At 35.1% G+C, this 22680-nt stretch overlaps 1 protein-coding gene, 1 long non-coding RNA gene and 1 pseudogene across 2 annotated transcripts; 1 reads left to right on the forward strand and 2 right to left on the reverse strand.

The window, feature by feature from the left end:
- Window positions 1-2721: 2721 nt before the first annotated feature.
- LOC113274390 lies at window positions 2722-4964 on the forward strand. The gene is made up of 3 exons (XR_003322988.1): window positions 2722-3043; window positions 3138-4053; window positions 4151-4964. It is a non-coding gene; the product is annotated as an uncharacterized LOC113274390 (long non-coding RNA).
- A 5648-nt stretch (window positions 4965-10612) lies between these two features.
- Window positions 10613-11124, reverse strand: LOC113271659 (histone H4). Its single transcript, XM_026521555.1, has one exon. The coding sequence runs from the start codon at window positions 11075-11077 to the stop codon at window positions 10766-10768; it is 312 nt and encodes a 103-aa protein (XP_026377340.1). The 5' UTR covers window positions 11078-11124; the 3' UTR covers window positions 10613-10765.
- Window positions 11125-14129: 3005 nt separating this feature from the next.
- Window positions 14130-22680, reverse strand: part of LOC113273328 — an 81225-nt pseudogene continuing 72674 nt past the window's right edge.

Consider the following 22680-nt stretch of genomic DNA (forward strand, 5'->3'; position numbering starts at 1 on the left):
CTAGATTTAGGTTATCGAATACTGGTTCCCTTGTATATGCCAGTCGTGTTGATATTCGTCAGACCGGTATCTCAGTCCATTAGGATAGGTTCATTTTGGCAGTGGCCTTCAGACAGATATGTGAAACATCGATCATTTGGTCAACATCAAAACCATCTACATTTTTCTATTTCCATCTTCTTAATCTATCCATGTGATTTGTTGACTCCGGATATTGATGTCCATAGTGCGGATATCTGAGTAGAGCTCTGTGACTTATATATGAATTTTAGTACGCTTGAGTGCAAACTCGTGTACATCAATTGGAATTTCGCATCAGGGTACTTCCTTCTGTAGACAATAAGTATGCCAACCAAGGAGATTCTTTAGTGCCTTCCAAGGTTCTGCGTAGATAGCTAGGGTCTGGAATAAAGGTTTTGTGGGTATATCTCTAGTAAGCCCTCCTGAGACTATAACTCGGCCACTAGGGCCACCTATGGGTTTAAAGGCTTATTGCATACGCTAAATGCAATCGACGATGCCTGCGTTAGTGAGTTAGGATTATATTTTTATTTTATTTTTTCTCGAGGACTAGCAAATAATAAATTTGGGGGTATTTGATAGACACATTTTTGTGTCTGATATAATCTCAATTGTATATATTGTTAGTGCTCGATTTTGTATTTATTATGGCTTTTTGTGTCTTTGTAGGTATTTTTGGGAAAATAAGCTTTTGCGGCGAAATTGGCTCTAAAAGTGGTTTTTGCGCTCATGGGAGAAAATTACTCTACGGGCCCTAAGTTTGGATAAGGGGTGACCTAATTACTAAGGGGCACCTTAAGGACACCCCCAAGACCAACTGCTATTCGCACCCCCACTCTGGATAAGAGGGAGGTTATCTTCATCTTTTGAAAAATAAAAATTGGCGGGAAAATTTTGCAGCAACTGGCGTAGTTTTAATTTGGGTTTTGGACGTGTTTGGATGAGATTCAATCAAGGGTTTTGTTTGGGTTGGTCCTGTTAAGTTCAAACAGAGTTATCATGGGTATTTCATTCGATTAAACAGGGCCCAATTATTGGATTGAAGCGAAACAAAGAGATATTCTCACGGGTATTTCAGGGAAGGATTCGAGAGAGATTTAGCCGGAGTTTTTCATGGGATTGAATTACGATAACCCTTTTTGGACATAACAGAGTTGGTAAAGAAGCTGGTTGCGGGTAAAAGGGAGTTTCCGTATTTATCTGGATAAAACAGAGAAACAAATTATTTTCGGTTTATCTTTAGGAGTTTCACGAGTTGGGAAAGATATATTCTGTTAGTGTTTGATTCTATCATGTTTGGAAAGAATTTTACCAAGTCTTGGACGCGTAAAGAAGCTGGCAGAGAGACATTGTCGGGACTTGAAGTGAAAGAAAAGAAAAGAATAAACAAGAGATTTCCTCAGAGATTTAAGGAGCGGTTGTGTATAAATACATTGGGTCGAGTCCAAGAGGGGTTTATCGGGAGTTAGGGGTCCGGTCAGAGGCCATAGAATCGAAGAAAGAAGACTTGCAGAGGAGTCCTCTGCTGCTGCTGAAGAAGGAGAAAACAAAGAACATTGTACTTACAAAGACAGTCGCAGCTGTGCTACACCAGGAAACTATCGTTCTTCTACAGTGTAAAAACCTTGTAACAGTGACGTCTGTAACAGCGTTGCAAATCTCAGTGTTACACAATTTCTTCAATAAAACACCTTTTTGAGCTATGAATTATTATTTTTTGTGTGTTTTTGATATGAGGAGCTAAACCCCGACACTGGGACAATGGAGGAAGCCGTGTTTCATATTTGATTGGTAACTATGATTGATTCTTTTGGCTATTTGCATTGTTTTTAATTGATTTATGATTTTTATCAATTTGTTGTGATTTCGTTTGATGACGTATGCTTAGACTTAGAGCTTTTGATGCGTCATGCTTGTGTTTTACAACTGATGTTTTACAAAATCTACTATTGGCAAATAAAAGAGTTAACAAAAGAGCTATAATTGTTAAGAATCATTATAGGAACCAATTGAATGTGATTAATGGTGGAATCTTGAATCTCAGACTCTCTCGATATTGTGACAACTTTTTGTGTATATATTTTCTTCATTTTTAAGTCTAGAACCCAGTCTTATCAAGTCCGAGTTGAACGAACTTTACTTACCACTTCAAAACTATATCATTTATGGTGAATAGAATTAGTGATATTTTGTTGTGGTTGAGGGCTGTGAGCCTTTAAACAATCAATAGGTTGAAAGAAGTGGTGATGTATGCTTTTGTTTACTTGTTCTTGTTCAAATCGAGTCTCATTGATGTTAATACTTTGAATGGTACTGGTTTGTTGATCTTGAGAGTAATTGTTGATTTTCTTACTTTTGTTAACTTTGGTAGTAGTGAAAGTAGTACTGTGAGTGCAAAAGTTGATGACAATCCAAAGATAGATAGTAACAAGAGATTGAATTGAATAGAGAAGGTATTGCTAGGAAAAGCTAGCAATTGCATTAGAGAATTTTCCAAAACTTATGAGAAAAAAAAGTTGAAAACAATTGATTGAAAACCAAAACGGATGAACAAATTTCTGGTGAAATCAAGTTTGACTATGTTGACTTAGGTTTGACTTACGCTTGCAGTTTAGAATAACTTAAAAAGTAACAGACAAATACGTTGCACGATGTAAAGGATGACATGAACATCATATAGTGCTGGTTTTCATTGGTTGATGAACATATCACATTCCTCAAGTTAATTTCATGTGAAACCAAAAAGAAACCCTAAACATTCTTTACAAACCAAATCCACGAAGAGTTCTTCCTTGCCTCTTGAGGGCATGGAACTAATCCCCCTTCACTCAACTCATGATCCATCAAATTCATGGTCGATTCTTCACCAGCTAACAGCAACAACTTGTCCTGGAATGATTATTCATCTCAATAAAAACCCCCGATTTACTTTGTTTACTGCATCTGACTTTAATTGGTTCCATTAACAAACCCTAAGCAGTAGCACCACTTATCACAGCAAGTTCTATCCATGGAGATGGAGGTAATAAGTTCAATTTTATAAAACGCATTAGAGTTTGCTTTTGTTTTGTGTGTATGTGTGTGTTGACTATTTGATTTCATTGTGATGCATTCAGCGGAGATTTAACTATGTGGGTAGTTTTGAGGATGATCTTGAGCCAATTTCCAGTGATACTGCAATTTTGAGGACGATTATGAACCAATTTCCAGTGATACTGAATCATGTAAGGGCAATTTTGAGGATGATTACGAACCAATTTCCAGTGATACTGAATCATGTAAGGGTAATTTTGAGGATGATTATGAACCAATTTCCAGTGATGCTGGATCACTTAACAGTGAGAAGACTACACTCTTTGTAGAAAAGACTCAACTTTTATGTGATATTGAATCACTTAAAAGTGAGAAGACTGTAGTGGTTACTGATATTTGTTCGCGCAATAAGAGGAAGATCGTCTTAGAAACTGATATTGAATCAGATAAAAGGAAGAAGAGTGAATTGGGAAGGGAAGTTGAGTTGTGCAGCAAAGAGAAGGGAAAATTCCAAAGTGATGTTGAGTCACTTAAGAAAGAGAAATCTAAGCTGAGAAGTGATGTCGACCAACTTGATAAAGACAAATGTTGACTAAAAAGTGGGATTAGAAATGGAATTGAGATTATGAACTCAAAGAAGAATGTACTTGGAAAGGGTATTGAATCACTCGACGGCGAAAACAACAAACTAGGAAGTAAATTAGAATTGATGAACAGGGAGAAGGCTATCTTAGCAAGTGAGAATTGAGAACTGACATTGAGTTACTTAACCAAGAGAAGGGTAGATTGCAAACTGGTGTTGCATTTCTCAAGGAAGAAAAGGATACATTACACCAAGATCTCAGTGAAGAGAAGGATGAATTTATTTGTGGCGCAATACATGAAATTAATGAATCTATTCCTGAACGAGAAAAGGCATTAACTGAGAATGAAAAAGTGGTTGCCAGGGAACGATTTTACATTGAAGAGTTTTTGAAAGCCCTACTAGAACTTATCGAGGTAAGCATTGCTAAATGTCTTGTTTTTAGATTGTTCAACTAACAAGATTATTGTTTTCTCTATTTCTTATTCAAGAAAGTGTATGCTACTAATGCAGCAAATGGCGTCAAAAAAGGTAACCAGAAATCCGGTGATTGGAGTAAAAGAGAACACGAGAGGAGATCCTAAGTTGTGGAATTTTAGAGAGAAGAAGAGAGCCACGCTGAAAGAAGCGATTAGTTTTCAATTTAATCGTACAGCTAAGCAAAAGTGACCAACTTCCACACCAGCCTTGTGCAAGTATTCCTTTGACCGGGCTAAGGATTTTCAGCTGAAAAGTAAGAATGTAGTAATGTCTTATCTTTTAAGGTTTTCTGAGTACATTAGGGGGAGGGATGCTAACATAATACAAAATTTCAGATGTGTGTAAAAAGAGTTACGTGATGGGATAATGATACATTGGAAAGGATAGAGTAGAGATGTTAATGGTCTGCTCATGATGCGATGCTGATCTTCAAACTTGTAAATGTTTTTGAATTTCAAATGAAAAATTCGCCCTTTTCAGAAGATACATCTTCTTTTTCAAGCTGGGGTGTGCTTATTCAGTTGTTTGTTGTTACCTGTACCAATATTAGCCTTGGTTGTAGTTTCGTTTTCGATCCTCATTATCCAGCAGTTAAGGTTAGCTTTCATGGTTTAGGGTGTGGGCAGCATATACTAGTACTTGTATTAGCATCTGATGCACTACTTAAGTCTGATATATTCTCCTTTTCCTTTTCCTCTTGCTGTTTGTTATGTGTTTTTCTTTTAGTGGTACAGATGATCTCTATTCAGGAAGAGGAAAGGAGAATTTTGTTTAGGAATGATTACCTTTCATCGGTTTCTTTGTATGTCTATACAGGAAAAAAAGAAAGGGAGAATTTTGCTTCGGAATATAATCTTTAATCTGTTCTTTTGTAGGTCTTTCAGTTTTTTGGCTTCTGTTTCGCTCAATCTATTGAAAATGATATCAGGAGCTGATCTTTACATTGTCTCTACAGAAGTAGTTCCTTTTTAAGTACACATGCCTCTTAACTATGGATCAATAAACTGGTCTTGTAAATGTTTTGAGTTTGAAATAACTGCTGCCAAATTCGACTTTTTCAGAAAATACATCTTCTTTTCCTGTGCTGGGGTGTGCTTATTCAGTTGTTAGTTGTTACCTGTACCAAAATTTTATCGTGTTGGATGTTAGTTTCGTTTTCAATCCTCATTATCCAGCAGTAGATGTTAGCTTTCATGTGTCTCAATGGCCCATGGGTGATTGTGATGGATTAGGGTGTGTGCAGCATATACTAGTACTTGTATTAGCATCTGATGCACTACTTAAGTCTGATCTAGTCTCTTTTTCCCTTTGTGTTTTGCTGTTTGTCGTTGTTTTGCTTATAGTATTACAGATGATCTCTAATCAGGAAACAGGAAAAAGGAGCATTTATTTGCTTAAGAATGATAATCTTTCATCTGTTAGTTTGTAAGTCTTTCAGTTTTCTAGCTTCTATTTCATTCAATCTATTGAAAATGATGACATGAACTGATCTTTACATTGTCTCTACAGCAGTAGTTCCTCTTTTGTTTGTGGTTTAGTTTCCATGGATTTTGTTAACATTTTGCTTTTCAGTTACCATGTTTTCTGTTCATTTCAGCAAGCAGTCCTTGCTCTTCTGAATTTAAGTTTCATTGTTGCTGATTCTCTTCAAAAGATTGTGGTCTTAGTTATTTGCGCTGGATTCAGTTTACATCTTCTTTTTTGATATTAAAAGAGCCTAAAAATCCAGCATAAAATGTAGTTGACCTACTCATTTCGAGGTTCGTCGAAATACCACACTTCGATTTTTATTGTATGCATTGCCACTGAATTGCAGGGAAATGGAGTAAGTTCAAGTTCCTGGGACAGGGACTTCGTAGCTCATCTTCGGCAAAAAAAAGTTTTTGATCTTGGGTGATGGGGACCGTCTGGTAAATCTGTCTCTCACTCTCCCTTGCTTACTAATTTCTCAGTTGACCCCTAAAATTGGTGTTAGTAATCTACTAATCTGGCCAATTCTGGAGTTGGTCCTGCAATGTTGTATAATCGGTTCATGGTAATCTTGACTTGGATATAAAACTAATCCCATATATCTCTTGCGAAGCTGCAGTGAATCAGCAAGTGGTTCATCCTCATCTGCAGATGAACAGAAGCAGCAAGCAGTTGTGTCTATTTCACAGCCTTTTTTCTGTAGGTTGTCAATAGTGGGAATTGCATTATGCACTTTAAACCATGCAAAAATTTGAGCTTTTGGTGGCACAAACTTCTTCCAAATGTAATCAAAACTATTTACAGGCCCTTGATATTGCAGCTCCTCGATTTAATCGTGCTACCATTGTCATCTCTCCAAAGACACCCAAACCAGACATCATTGCATTCCAAAAACTCTTATCTCGAACCCCATTTCATCAATCACCATACCAGATTTGGAATAGATATGAATCAAAGAAGCATTTATAAATAAATCTAAGCAGGACCCAACTCTGTACATTCTTTCATCAACAAAATCCCCACGAGCTTTTCAAACAGCAAGAGCTATCAACAATCTATGGTAATAATTAATAGCTCCATGAAAAGAACGACCAAATTTAGTTTGTAGTGTCACGCTACGGTAGGGGAGTATATTTAGTCGAGCGGATGTATAATCTACGTTTGCTTGTGGAGCGTAGTTATAAAGTTCGTCCCATTAAGGTGTAGATATAGTTTATGCAGGTTATGGGGCGTTGGTAAAAGTTATGCGGGTTTTGGGGCGTGCATATAGTTCACACCGGAACAAGGAACGGAGGTATAATCCACGCCTGTTGGGCCGAATGACAAATTGAGCGCCTGTTGGGCCGAATGACAAATTGAGCGCCTGAAGCCCGGCGTACATATAATCTCCGCTCAACTTCACACACATAAACAACACGTGTGGCGTTAACTATATTGATCACCTAATTAATTAGCCGACTTCTAAGTTAGAAATATGAACTGATCAATCATTATCTAATTAATTTCTATTGTTCCATTAATACTCATATTATGATGATAAACAAGCATTTCTACGACGTCCACCGACGTTCGATAGATATGTCCTGAATTCAGCTTCTCGCTACCTAGTTTTTACACTTTGGACAGAAAACTAATTTTGGATAGATACGCCCATCCCCAAAAGGCCACGTTTCCATGTATCTCAAACCTGATTGGTGGGTATAACGGTTTGGATTTTATTTAACAATTTCAGATAAACATACTTATAGGTCAACTGGGGCGGAGGTTATAGGTCCTCTCAACTTAAGGCGTGTACTATATGCGCCCCAAGTTGGGACGTTAACTTTATGAACGTCCGACTGAGGCGTACGTATAATGTTTGTCTAATTAGGGCGATTTATAGTCCACGCCTGGCATGGGACGTAAATTTTAGCAACACCCGGACGAGCGTACATTTCACCACCGTTCCATTGAAGCGTAGTTTATATACAGGTTTGATCATGGGACGAGGACTATACAAGCGTTTCATGTGAAGCGTAGTTTATATACACGCCTGATGACAAACGTACATTATACGTTCGCTCGACTGTATATAGTTTTGGTCTTGGTCTCAGACCAAATATAGTCTGGAATTTGGTTTTGGTCTAGCCTTTAGTCTTTACTCCGTCCGTTGTGTCCCATCTCTAGACCATATTTTTATGTTTGATCGTCCACTATGGTTGCTCTTACGAGAAGAAAAGCATGGAGTCATTTGGCAAGAGCAATACTTTTGGTGCGGGAAAATGAATAGTAGTTGATTACCTGGTCCAAGGATTTTGCATTCCAAAAACCTTCTCATACCAGTAATCCAGCTAATGTCGAATAAATAACAAAAACAAGATTAAAAAGAAATCAATTTGACAAAGTAATGAAACAGAAACAAGTAGATTACTAATTGATATTCAAAACATTTCACATCCATCAAGTTAATTTCATGATAGGGGTTCATGTGAAACCAAAAAGACACTAGATCTAAACATTCTTTTACAGACCCTAACTAACCCCAAACCCGTAGAGAGTTCTTCCTTATCTCTCGAGAGCATAGACAACATCCATAGCAGTGACAGTCTTTCTTCTAGCATGTTCAGCGTAAGTAACAGCATCACGAGTCACATTCTCAAGAAAGATCTTAAGAACAATTTTTCTATATGCATCAATCACAAAACCAGTAAGGTTCCATACCATAAGATAGGGATCCTGTATCTAAGCAATTGCTGGAACATAGGAAACAAAATTGAGCATGTGAATCAAATCAAAGCATAATATTAGCCAAGATAGAAAATTGCAACACGATATCCCCGGGAACAAAGATTCAGGTGCAGCATTAGAACAGATAAACAACGGAAACCATGAAACACATGGTTCTCAGCTCAACATACCTTTGTTTGGCTGGAACTTTACACATTTTGCAGGGAACTGATTATATCGTTCACCATGTCATCAGATTCGCTTCGTTTCTGGCAAACCGCCTGCAGTTGTCGAGTGCAACAGTAAATTTTGCAAAGAACAGGTAGAAGGCCCATGCCGCCCCTCAACATTATACAAGGAACAAAAAAGACGCATTTCCAAGGCCAGGAGCCAGACAGTAGCAAACTTTTAGTAATTGAAACATGATTACATTGTAGGAAATGTTATACATGTTATCGAAGGGAGGCTAAAAAACTGGGACAGATCATATATTTTTTGCAATATGTACTGATTTTGAATAGCTTAGAGGTGAAAACAAATATATTGTAGGATGTAAAGGGTAACATTAACATGAACATATCAATGACTAATTAAGGCATGCATAGAACTAGAAGATTTGGTTTTCATTGATAAACACCAAATAATAAGGTCGCGGGTTTGGGGCAAAAAATGTTCAGTGGACAAGGAAAATAATCCCAATGGAGGCACTTTATGTTGTGAGTCTTGTGACTCTACAGATTATCATTTATAAATAGTGGCTAAGGGTGAAAAAGAAAACTTGTGTATCAGGAGAGAGGCTACATGAAAGTCTGGGAGAACCGCAAAGCTTTCAATATTAGAATCAGTTACCAAAATAACACTGTCTAGCTGTAAACAATAGGCTAACTTTTCACCTCTCAGCATGCTCATGAGTATGCATTAGGCCATCTAACATCTAAGAAACCTACACAATTGTGTCGAAGAACCAGAAACCTAATGACTGAATACAGCATCCCTAATAGTTCCAAATCCAGCTCGGGAGCAGTGAACAACACCAAGAAAATGCAGTAAGCTACTCATCTTTTCGTATGCATGACTAAAGCAACAAATTCTGAGCAACATACCTGTTCCAAGGCTGTGCACCTCTGCCTGCAAAGTTTTCTTCGGAGCAACACACATGATATACAAATTTTGTCATAAATGTTAAATAAAGTATAAAAAAAGATATCACCACAATAAGAGAAACCAAGGAGCGCATAAATGCCAATGTCCTACTACCCCAGAATTGATGGAGAAAGCAACCAAAAAGCAATATAAACATGCAATCTGTGCAGTCCACTAAAGTGTATACTACACAATTATAATAGCATGATGATCAACATGAATGAAAAGAATGCCTCAAGTGAACGAAGTCGAACCACACTGTCACCATTAGCTGAAGTACAGAGATCAAGAGCTGGAACTCTAGCAAGGCAATCCTGTTGAGGAGCTATGCAACCAAACATCTAACGCTACTGTGCTGACTCTTTAAATTGCAGCTCAGGGCACTCCTGTCGGCGAGCAATATGATACTGTAACCTGGCACATAACCAAGCTCTTACTTTAGACAACAAACCTTCCAATTCTTTGTAACTCTCCTCAAGGCTCCTCAAGACCTGGCTTCATAAGAAACACATGAATCAAAATCCCCTTCAATTCTTCACCAAGTGGAGCACCAACAGGGAGTTCTTGAGACAGTCATGCTACCCCCTTCCATTGTCATGTCTCCAAAGACACCCGAAGCTTCTACTGCATTCCCATTTTAACAATACCCAGACATAATAGCATTTCAGTAACTCTTATCTCGTTCCTCATGTCATCAATCACAACCCCAAACTGGGAATACATACGAGTCAACAAAGCATTTATAAATAAACTATGTCCCCAAGAGCTTTTAAAACAGCGAGAGAAGTATAAGATCAGACGAACTCATGTGTATACAAGAATTAATAGCTCCATGAGAACAACCATTATGTTGTATACAAGAAGAAGAGCATGGAGACATTTGGCCAGATGAGTACTACTACTTTTGGTGCAGGAAAATGAATAGTCTACTGAACTCAAATTCATAGTTGGTTCTAGTTTGGTCAAATAACATTAGCTGATTTTGAAATTGTTCGATGCAAAATTTGAAAATCAGTGAAAAGATTGAACCTAAGGAATTAGATTTGGATTTGAGCAAAAACATAAACTGAAGAACAAAGAGATAAAAGCTCATACCAGTAATTCATTCAGATAGAACACCAATTGTCAATTGAATTGCGCAAACACAATTTTGCTTGAATAAACAGAAAAACAAGAATAAAAAGGATTAAATTAGACAAATTAATGAAACAGAAACAAGTAGATTACTGATGTTCAAAACATTTCACATTCATAAAGTTAATTTTCCCAGGTAGGTACATGTGAAACCCAAAAAGAAACCCTAGATCTACATATTTTTACAAACCCTGACTAACCCCCAAATCCATAGAGAGTTCTTCCTTGCCTCTTGAGAGCATAGACAACATCCATAGCAGTGACAGTCTTCCTCCTAGCATGTTCAGTGTAAGTAACAGCATCACGAATCACATTCTCAAGGAAGATCTTAAGAACACCACGAGTCTCTTCATAAATCAATCCACTGATACGTTTCACTCCACCTCTCCTTGCTAAACGTCTGATTGCTGGCTTTGTGATTCCCTGGATATTGTCTCTCAACACCTTCCTGTGCCTCTTTGCTCCTCCCTTTCCCAAACCCTTTCCTCCTTTTCCTCTTCCTGACATTTTTTGTCTACAGAATTATTTTTCTTCTTTTTCTCTGGTTTTTGATTTGATTTGTGATTTTGGGAAGAAGAGAAGGGGTTTTTATAATTTGTTTGGTTTGATTATGTCTGTTAGATTACAGACCGATCCGTTGTGTTTTTTGTTTCGATCGTCGGATTAAAAATACTCTAATTTGATTGGTTTGGAGAAGAGTTTGCGGATTGTGGAAGGTAAAAAAGGTTTTGTGTTTTCTTTGGTTGGATAACTTCCGTCGGATTAGGTAGCGATCCGTATGGAGGTTGTGTTTTTTGTTAGGGTCGTTGGATTGGAAATTCTTCAAGTTGATTGGTTGGGAGATTGAGAAGTTTTTTTTTTCTTTTTGAAGCATGTATATGATAAAAAATAATAAGTAGCGATTACACGGAGGAAAGTAATTCTCATAGAGTCACTTAATAGAATTTAATTAGTAAAAGGCAGGTTTGCTTGATTTCATATCGTTGTCGAATAGTTTCCTTCTTCGCTTCTATCTGCCGCAGAGTTTGCTATACCATCAGCTGCTTAGTTGTCTTCACTATAACTGTGTTGAGAAGTTGTTTAAAGCTTTAGGAAAATGAAGCTAAAATTGTAAACCGTCAATTGGCATGTGATCCGTGCATTTGCTTATTGTTTGGTTTTTGTTCGTTGGATTGATAATGTGAATTTTGACTGGTTACTAAATACTTAGAGCATGTTTGGATACACATTTAAAGTAATATTTCGATTTCTAGAAGTCAAAAAATTAGTTTGGGTATGAAATTTCAAAAAGACACCTAGAGTCCTAGAAGCAAAAAGATCAATTTTTTTGTGAAAACAAAAAGATCAGTTAAAAAAATCAAAAAGTCATAACACAAAAATACTCTCCAAAAGAAGAAGCCAGGAATAAAACTATTTTGCTTCGCAAAAAGTTGACTTTATTGCTTCTAGAAATTGTTCAGATATAATACTGCCAGTCTGACTTATGACTTTTCGACTTCTAAATATCGAAAAGCAACTTCTGAACATACATCCAAACACGTTATAACTTTTTGTGAAGCAAAACAAAAATATCCTACTTCTAACTTCTACTTCTGGAGTAGCAAAAACATTATTGGGTCAGGTCAGAGCAAAAAGGAAAAAAAAGTATTAAAAAAGATGATCCATTAACACCATTTTTTCTTTTAGTGGCTAGTGGAACTTAACTTAAATGATGAACAAAGCTAAGTTCGATATTAGTTTCAAGGTCGCTAATGTTGTTACACCGACAAGTCATTTACAATTTGCATGTGATATTTTGATCTTTTTAGATGTTACGTGGTGGAAGTTTACTTTTTATGTTATATACTTTGAGCTTATTTTTAGTTCGGGAATATATTTTAACATGAGCCATATTTATGGAATTCGCTATGTTGGTCATTGAAAAGACGAGGGTACCCAAATACACCTCAATCTAAAACTTTTCCACATATAAGTCCTTTCTCCGAAAATGATTGTCTATAGACTGAGTCGAGACAATACAACTAATCGGTTCACACTTCGTGTGATCGTCTATGGATACGAGATCGAGACAATACGACAACAAGATAACTTGTGTGATTGACTATGGATACAAGATCGAGACAATGCAACAATGAAGTATGTTTACTTTATAAAGGGTTCGGACTTAACCAAACACAATAGGATTACTATCAATTAAATAGGAATTAACGATTATGTATTTTACTTCTAATTATAATAAAAAAAAATATAATTGCGGAAATAAAAAAATAAAAGTCAAAGCAAGATTTTGTTAACGAGGAAATCGCAAACGCAGAAAAACCCCGGGACCTTGTCCAGAATTGAATACTCTCAGGTTTAAGCCGTTATACAAAATCAAACCAACTTCGTATAGTTGAGACCAAACAACTAAACCTATTGTTCACCTAGTTCCTTCTGTATTTCCACGCCTCCAACTTATGAATAAGTCACGTACTTGGAACAATTCCTTTGGTTCGTATTCCAAACAGTAAAGTAACAATAAATCTGTTTGGTATCAACTCTTTTTAACCAAGTGTAGATGGTGGATTTTCAACAAGGGTTAAAATCGTAAAACCATAATAGTAATGCTCCTGATCCAGCAATCAGATGAGTATTGAGGCTCATGTCTCTCGTCGAAGCATGAAAGCTCATGCTGCATGAACCTCTGACTGAGAATAATATCTCTCAGAGTGTATAAAGATGTGCAGTCTCTCAGCTGAGGCAATGACACATCTCATGAATGCTGAGCAATTTCAGTAATCGCTTCTGTATAGAATCGAAAGATTAGACGTCTCCTAGACGACTTACCTGCTAGTATAGAGCAATAACGTCTTCAGGATGTAACAATGTTTTCCCTGACTATACGAAAGAAATATGATGCTTCAACAAGCTCATATCACTCAATTCCTGAATAATTAAAGCTCCTAGAAGATCGTGCTAGTATAGAGTTATCAATTAATTATTCTTAAATTATCAGATTCATTAACTGAATTCCTGGAAAATATTCTATATTATTCATAATATTTCGCCACTTCAATGCTATTATGTTGTATACAAGAAGAAGAGCATGGAGATATTTGGCCAGATGGGTACTACTAATTTTGGTGCAGGAAAATGAATAGTCTACTGAAATTAAATTCATAGTTGGTTCTAGTTTGGTCAAATAACATTAGCTGATTTTAAAATTGTTCGATGCAAAATTTGTAAATCAGTGAAAAGATTGGACCTAAGGAATTAGATTTGGATTTGAGCAAAAACATAAACTGAAGAACAAAGAGATAAAAGCCCATACCAGTAATTCATTCAGATAGAACACCAATTGTCAATTGAATTGCACAAACACATATAAGGTAATGTTGCAACTCAAATTACTAGGTCCAGTTTTGCTTGATTAAACAAAAAAACAATAATAAAAAGGATTAAATTTGACAAATTAATGAAACAGAAACAAGTAGATTACTGATATTCATAACATTTCACATTCATAAAGTTAATTTTCCCAGGTAGGTATATGTGAAACCCAAAAAAAAAACTAGATCTAGATATTTTTACAAACCCTAACTAACCCCCAAATCCATAGAGAGTTCTTCCTTGCCTCTTGAGAGCATAGACAATATCCACAGAGTCTTCATCCTAGCATGCTCAGTGTAAGTAACAGCATCACGGATCACATTATCAAGAAATATCTTAAGAACACCACGAGTCTCTTCATAAACCAATCCACTGATACGTTTCACTCCACCTCTCTTTGCTAATCTTATGATGGCTGGCTTTGTGATTCCCTGGATATTGTCTCTCAATACCTTCTTGTGTCTCTTTTTTTCTCCTTTCCCAAACCCTTTCCTCCTTTTCCTCTTCCTGACGTTTTCTCTCTACAAAATTATTTTTCTTTTTCTATGATTTTTTGATTTGTGATTTGAGGAAGAAGAGAAGGGGTTTTTATAATTTGTTTGGTTTGATTATGTCTGTCAGATTACAGACCGATCCGCATGAACGTTGTGTTTTTTGTGTTCGGTCGTCGGATTAGAAATACTTTAATTTGATTGGTTTAGAGAAGAGTTTGTGGATTATGGAAGGAAAAATGGTTTTGTGTTTTCTTCAAAGAGCCATTAATGGCGGAAATACATTAAAGAAGTTAACGACTCTTTTATAAGCATTAACGACAGTTTGGAGTCGTCAAGAAAAAACTTTTAAAAAGTAACGACTCTTGGAGTCGTTTTTGAAAGTTTAACGACTGTTAAGAGTCGTTATTAAAAAACGTCACTAACTAACGATATTTCATGCGAGTCTCAGAAAAACAAAAAAAATTGCAAACAAGAAATTTGAAGGAAAAAAAGTTAACTCAAATTAAGTGAGATTAACATTAATTAAGTAAAATTATCACTAATTAAATAAGGGTAGATTAGTCATTACCTAAAATATTTGGATAAGGGAAATTGAAATTAGGTTTGGGTGATTTTTTTTGTCTTCTAGTGTGAGGCCCCTAATTAGTTTTCGGGGCCCCCAATTAAGCTTTCCTTGTAAATTGTCAATTGGTATGTGATCCGTGCATTTGCGTATTGTTTGGTTTGTGTTAAAAACCGTGAGTATTATGATACTTCGAGCATGTTTGGATACACATTCAAAGTAGTATTTTGATTTATGGTATGAAATTTCAGAAAGACTCCTAAAATCAAAAAGGTCCATTTATTTGTGAAAGCAAAAAAATCACAAGCATTGTCCAGAAAAAGAAGTCAAAAGCAAAAGTCAGAAGTAAAATTATTTTTCTTTACAGAAAGTTGACTTAATTGCAAGTAGAAATCGTTCAAATATAATATTGCCAAACTGACTTCTGACTTTTCGACTTCTAAATGTCAAAAAGTAACTTATGAGCGTACATCCAAACACCCTATAATTTTTTGTAAAGCAAAACAAAAATACCCTACTTCCAATTTCTGCTTCTGGAGTAGCAAAAACACTATTGTATTGTTTTTAGTATCCAACAGGTTAGAGAAAAAAATATTATAAATTATCATCATTTTTGTTTTTAATGGCTAGTGAAACTTAACTAAAATGATGAACAAATCTAGGTTCGAAACTGGTTTCAAAGTCGCTAATGTTGTTACACCGGCAAGTTACTTACAATTTGCATGCAATATTTTGATTTTTTTTAGATGCTATATGCCCGTGAAGTTTACTTTTTATGTTATACTTTCTAGTTTGGAATTCGCAACGTTGGTGATTTTCTTTTCTGGGTTGTTACAACGATATTAATCCTATCGTATATTTTGGTCTCCTTTTAGGAGATAAATATAAAGGAGTGACTAAATAAATAATATTAACAAGTTCATCAAAAACTTGCAGGTTACAACCAAAAAAACTTTAATATCAGGTCAGATAAAATTAATTTTGTATTATCATTCTTTTTAGCTTACTAGATTATTATGTGTCTCTTTTTTATATGTAGATGTTGCTTTCCAAAAAATTTAGAAAAGATTCATGAGAAGCTCTTTATCGGATGGTAACAATTAACTCAATTAACTCAATTAAATAGAATATTATTTGCATAATGAAAAAAATATGGTTGTTGCTATCAAAAGCTTGAAATGTATGAAGTATACATAGCCCATCCTCAGCCAGGATAAAAAGAGAAGGTAGTGTCAGGCTTAGCGAGCCTACGTAAAAATCGTCCGTCTGGATTATTTGATTTTTTATTTTTTATTTATTCTTGAAAAAACAATTATTACACTCACTCTAAACGGTTCACAAAATTGTAGTATATAATTTATTCCAAACAAAATGATTAACTGAATCCGAATAAGGTTCCATGAGAGAAGCAAAGTAATGATGTATGCGGGAAGTATGTAGTTGCAGTTGAACTCCACTAATAAGTAAATCCAACTTTTCTTGGTGAATGGACAATGCAAAAAAATATGACTTACAATTTCGTATGTTAATTAGAACGGAAAATGCAATTTCGTATGTCCCAATCTGCATATGTACAAAGTTATTTGTGGTCAGCTACTTTTTGTCCAATAAAATCCAAAAAATAGAAATCGATCTTTAAGGTTATTTGTCTCAAAACAAGCTCGAAGCAACCTTTAAAACAACTTTCACTATATGAGAATTAATAAGTTCATAACCTGACTTAACTGAATAAGTATTCTTATTGGAATATTTTTATTCCAATGTATATTCTCCTGCAAATCTAAAAGTAATGGTATTCATAGTATATATAAATTAATAACTCGCCTTGAGCCAAAACATTTAACCTTTTTGGAATAGAAAGATTACAGGAGTTAACATCGTCTAAACAAAAATCAACTTGGCTACTGTTAGAGCATTACTCGGTTGAAGTTACATGTTTTGTTATCCCAAGCTTGTTATCAATTTTAGTTAATCAAAATTATATCTTGATTTCTAGTCTGCTAAGTCAAGTCTCGAACTAGGCTTAGAATTTGGTAGTTGAGTATCAGACATCACCCTCGAAGCTGAATATCGACGAAGACATCTGGAGAACTTCATCAACAAGGTATGTGAAGATTGAACCATTATAGTTTACTTATTATCTTACCATTTTATCTATTCGATACTATGTCGTATGATTTCAAGTAGATTTATTACAAAAAAAAAAAGAAAATTCAAGTCAAGTTTGTCATGTTAAACATCTCAAAATATGATTCAAGCATTGGATGTTCAAAGGTCCCTAACAATATTAGTTTGGAAATATCTATTATTCAGGAATTAATTTGTAGATCATCTGAAAATTGCCCAAGCAATGAATTTATCATTAGGGAATGTTTCAAACATCTAAAGAGAAAAATTCAGAAATTCTGTAATTTCGACTGAGGGTAGGTTGGCGAACCATCTCGCAAACAATAAATTTCTGAGTTTCTGAGTGGGAAGGTCGGAGAACCAGTTTGCAAACTGTAACTTCAAGAACGGGTCACTTCACGAACAGTGGTGATCTTCATTTTTAATATTGGTGTTTACTTGAAACTCAAGTTATCATAGATTAAATTCTAAGCAACCTTTAGTCTTGAATATCTATAAATAAAGATGCTCTTTTAACTGGGAAATTCAATTCATAACAGTTTATTTCCTAGGTAATAGCTATAGTCTTCCTCTACTGACCTAGGTATCCTCCAAGAAATATAATTAGGTCTGCAGCTAAAATACTTTGCTTTTGGGGATTCATGAAGCCATGTCTGACTTTCTTTTATCTTGATATTTCTTGTATCCTAATCATATTTTTCTGTTATCTAGGTTTTCGCAATCGCAAAGTTCTCTTCATCTCAAACTTTGTGGTTCCTCAAGGCAGATATCTGAAAAACTTCTCTTCATTGATTAGTTCAAGATTGTTCTTGAGAGGTGGTTAAAGACCCATGCTTCTCAGCTAACTGAATATAAGTGTTCCATATTGTGATGTTTTCTACCTTGGTGTATTGCAAACATATTTCCAAGCCTTGGTCTTTAATCTACAGTAAAATCAAATAGGATTATCTGTTAGAGGAAGATTGTTATTTAAAGTATTTACTTAGGTTGAAGCAACTCTTAAGCTATAAAGAACGTCAGCTAAGAGAACCAATTACGTAGAACCTTGCGAGGTTCAAGAGACGTAAGAAGCGGAACCAATTACGTAGAACCTTGCGAGATTCAAGAGACGTAAAAAGCACGACTGTAAATGAATCCTAGCAGGGTGGATTATGTCTCAACAACATACCAGTCAAAGTCCAATAGTAGGATAGTGTCTGTAGTGGCTTAATACAGTTTGGTGTTCAACTCTAAAGGAGGTGTCGGGGTTTTTCTGCTATTTCGGTTTCCTCGTTAACAAAACTTCTGGTGTCTTATGTTTTTTCCTTTCCGCATTATGTTCTTTATCTTTATAATTGAATTTCCACAAGTAGTATGTATTCAATTTTTGTAGATACGTCCATATTAATTCTGATCGATCAGGAGACTCGTTCTTATAGAATTTGTATCTTAAAAGATATATAACAAGTTTATACTTGACAGAATTTCAATTGGATTATTTGGATACGACTAGATTGATCTTGGATATTCATTTTTGGGATCTTCTAAGTATTCTTCTTAGCAACCAGGTTCACGCACTCCATTGTCTAGACTTTCTAATTGAGAATAGATATAAATATAAACTCTATATACATATAGTCAAGGATCATTAAGTTGGTATATTTGTGTTTATATTAGGTTTTTTTCATATAGGTTGTCGAACAAGAAAGTTGGTGGTGTACTTGGTATCCTCTTATTTTCAGCTACAATGTTTAGTTAAAACCTACCTGCATTGTAGATGTTAGGATAAGCCTCTGGTGGAGGTAATTATACAACTAAATCATACAAATTCATAACAACAACTCTTGAGGTTCTATGTAGTTGAGTTAATAACCATTTAGGTTGATAATGTACTTCGTGTAATATTTTGATTATAGAAATTGGCAATACAATGCAGAAAATAAATAACACATGAAACCAAAAAAATTGTTAACGAGGAAACTGCAAATGTAAAAAAAAAGAAAGAATAACTTAGCACCCCGTCCAGTTTTATCACCATACTATATAATTAAGACACCACAAACACTAGCCTATTATCAGTTCTTCGAACTAGAATGTATAATTCGTATCTTGAAAGATATATAACAAGTTTCATCCTTGGCAGAATTCCAATTCGATTATTTGGATACTACTAGATTGATCTAGGATATTGATTTTTGAGATTGTCCAAGTACTCTTCTTAACAATAAGGTTCACGGACTCCATGGACTATACTTTCTAATTGAGAAGAGGCAAAGATATAAATTCGATATACATATTGTCAAGAATCATTAAGTTGGTATACTTGTAATTGGATTAGGTTTTTTCAATACAAGTTTCCGAATGGAAATTTGGTGGTATACTTGGTAACCTCTCCTTTTCAGCAAGGAGCACGACCGCGGCTGAATTGCTTGGAGGGTAAATTCGGCCTCAACTACATTCTGGGCTGAAATCTGATACATCGGCTTAATACAGTTTGGTGTTCAAATTTGGACGAGGTCCTTTTTTTTTGCAGTTGCAGTTTACTCGTTAACAAATCTTCGAATATCTTGTGTTTTTCCTTTTCTGCATTTTATTATTTATCTTTGTAATAGGATTTACACAAGTAGTGCATATTCAATTCTAGTATATACGTCCATATTAATTATGATTGATTACTAGACTCGTCCCTGTAAAACAATCTTATCTTGGAAGACAGATAAAAAGTTTCATACTTGCTTATTTGGACACGACTAGATTGATCTTGGATATTGATTTTTTGAAAATACGAGGGTACCCAAATACACCACAATCTTTTATTTTTATCACAACCTATACAAGACGCACTGTGTATAAACCTCTTTGAGCAACAATCACTCGAGGAATATTTCAACACAGTGTCCACTTGATATAAGGTTAGTACGAACTGGCCTAACGCGTGAATTAAATATCAAAGTCAAGTGGAGAAATCCAGTACACTTTGTGTGATTTTCTATGGATATGAAATCGAGACAATACAACAACAAAGTGATCACTGGATAAAAGGTACGATAATAACCGAAACCAATAGGATCAATATCAAGTTCCATGTTAACGTACAAGTGCAATTTACTTTAACTATAATAAAACAATTATAATGCGGAAATATAAAGTAAATGACACAACAAGATTTTGTTAACGAGGAAACCACAAATGCATAAAAACCCCGGGACCTAGTCCAAAATTGAATACTCTCATAACTAAGTCGCTATACAAAATCTAACAAACTTTGTATATTTGAGACCAAGCAACTAAACCTATACTTCACCTAGTTTCTTCAGTATCCATGCGCTTCTGACATTCAATAATTGCACGCACTAGAACAATTCCTTTGGATCGTATTCCAAACAGTAAATGAACAACAAATCTGTTTGGTAACAACTCTCTTGATTCTTTCAGATGAAGATATCTCAAGTCATAAGCAAAGGCTCTTCTGTGTAACAAATAAACTGTTTTGCCTGGTCAGATCAATATATCCAATAACTACCCAAGTAGCAGAGTTTAGATTTGCAATCAATCAATATAGAATCAAACAAGAAACTATAAGTTGATGCCGATCTTACACAACTAATCAATCAAATAAATCCGATTATAGTTGGATCCTAGACGATCAAGGTTTGTGCACAACCAAAGAAATAAAAACCAAATCAGTATTCTTTTTTGTCTTCAAATTTTCTTTAATCTTCAATAAACACATGCACAACAACACTTGAATATCTTGTGATCAATCACGCACATAACGGAGTCTGTTAACAATGGATTATCACAAGACGTCTTTAGATCTACAAACAGTTCTAAAGATCCCGTCGAAAGTTCAATCTAGTTTGAGTGAATCTTATATCAGATAAGAAGATTATCAAGAATAAAAAAACTATGTGCAATCAAAGTTCAACAACCATTAGTCAATCAAATCAATCTAAAACTAAAATAAACTTCAAATATCCAGTTTCCCACCAACGGTACTCGTAGACGCTTCTTGATCCCACATAAGTCTTTAAACGAGCAGTCGTAAGAGATTTCGCGTAATTAAGGTATTTTCCTCTCCGAATAGATGACTCCACCAGAAACAACAAGAAGATGAAGTTTGCCTGGCTCTTAGGATAGTTTGCTTGAAATGCAAACTTGGGTATTTATAGACCAAGGATGTTTGGACACCAAGGAATTTCCAAAACCGAATTATTCTTAAGATATGCAATAAATGCCCAAATCGGTTTTCATAATTCCTGGAAATGCTTTTTCCAATATTTCCAAAATCTCACTAGAAAATGCACATTACCAAATTTATTTTCCAGGGATATGCATTTAATTGTTGGTAATTAAAAGCATATAAAATAAATAATCTTAATTAAAAGATTCTTAATTTATTCCGGTATGGGATCTCCTTGAGTTATTAAGGAATATCTGTGAACAATAAAAGATAAAAGTTACTGAACATGTTCAAAGTATGTCGACATCTTATTTTCTTTGTAAATCTTTTTTCATATTTACAATCTTGGAATCAATTATACCACACCAAGCAAGTTTAGAATTGGTTCATCTGTATTCCAAGAACGACTATGTGATTGATCAAATATTAATACACTAATCATGGGTTTACAGTTATACCAAACACAAGGATCGGTTCTACCTTAATATAGTTAATGGGACCAGTTACATTAGTTACCAGGATCGGTTACTTCAATTACCAGGACCGGTTACCATATTCTCATAGTATTACTTGTGATCAGTTACACAAGTCACTAGGATCGGTTACACCAATTACTGGGACAGGTTATGCCAATTACAAGGATTGATTACACAACTGTTTTGTGATTGGTCATACCAATTACTAGGATCGGTTACACCAATTACAAATATCGGTCATACCATCTTAGGTGATTACTTAGAATCAGTTACACTAATAAAAGTCATACCAATACATAAGTCAGGCACTGTGACTAGTTTTACCAAGATACATAAAAAGTTATGATATGTTCCACTAACTCACACATATTGGTAATCCAAAGATATGCAATGAATAACAATACTAATAATCCTAGCGATTTCCCATTCGATTCATGAAACAAGTTCATGAAAATACTTCCTTTAAATAAATGTAAACATTGTTTCCTAGGATGAAATCTTCACCTTTACACATTCATACAATCACAATAGCATTCATACGATTATGTCGATGTCTTACATACGAAGTTCAAAAGATAAGCGTTGTACTTCGTATTCTAATTCCTTAACACTATGTCTTACTACTAGAGTATAATCATTCACAGCTTCGTAATTATGTTTTCAATATAGCACGACTTGAAATATATGTTAGGAATGAAACAACTCAATTCAAAATATTACTAACCTCAAGAGAAAGGATGATGTCGTCGTTGTAGCTTGTTACTTCTTCACATTCTTCAAGTCTTCTAGTAATGCTTATATGTCTCATAATCCTAATCTTTCTAGCCTAACCTTGTTTGAGGGTGAAAACTGTTTCTGCTGGTTTTGGTAAATTTGGGTGTGTGTGGATGAGAAACGAATCTAAACCCTAAACAAATGCA

The sequence above is a fragment of the Papaver somniferum genome, chromosome 4 (genome assembly GCF_003573695.1).
Source record: "Papaver somniferum cultivar HN1 chromosome 4, ASM357369v1, whole genome shotgun sequence".
Lineage (NCBI taxonomy): Eukaryota > Viridiplantae > Streptophyta > Magnoliopsida > Ranunculales > Papaveraceae > Papaver > Papaver somniferum.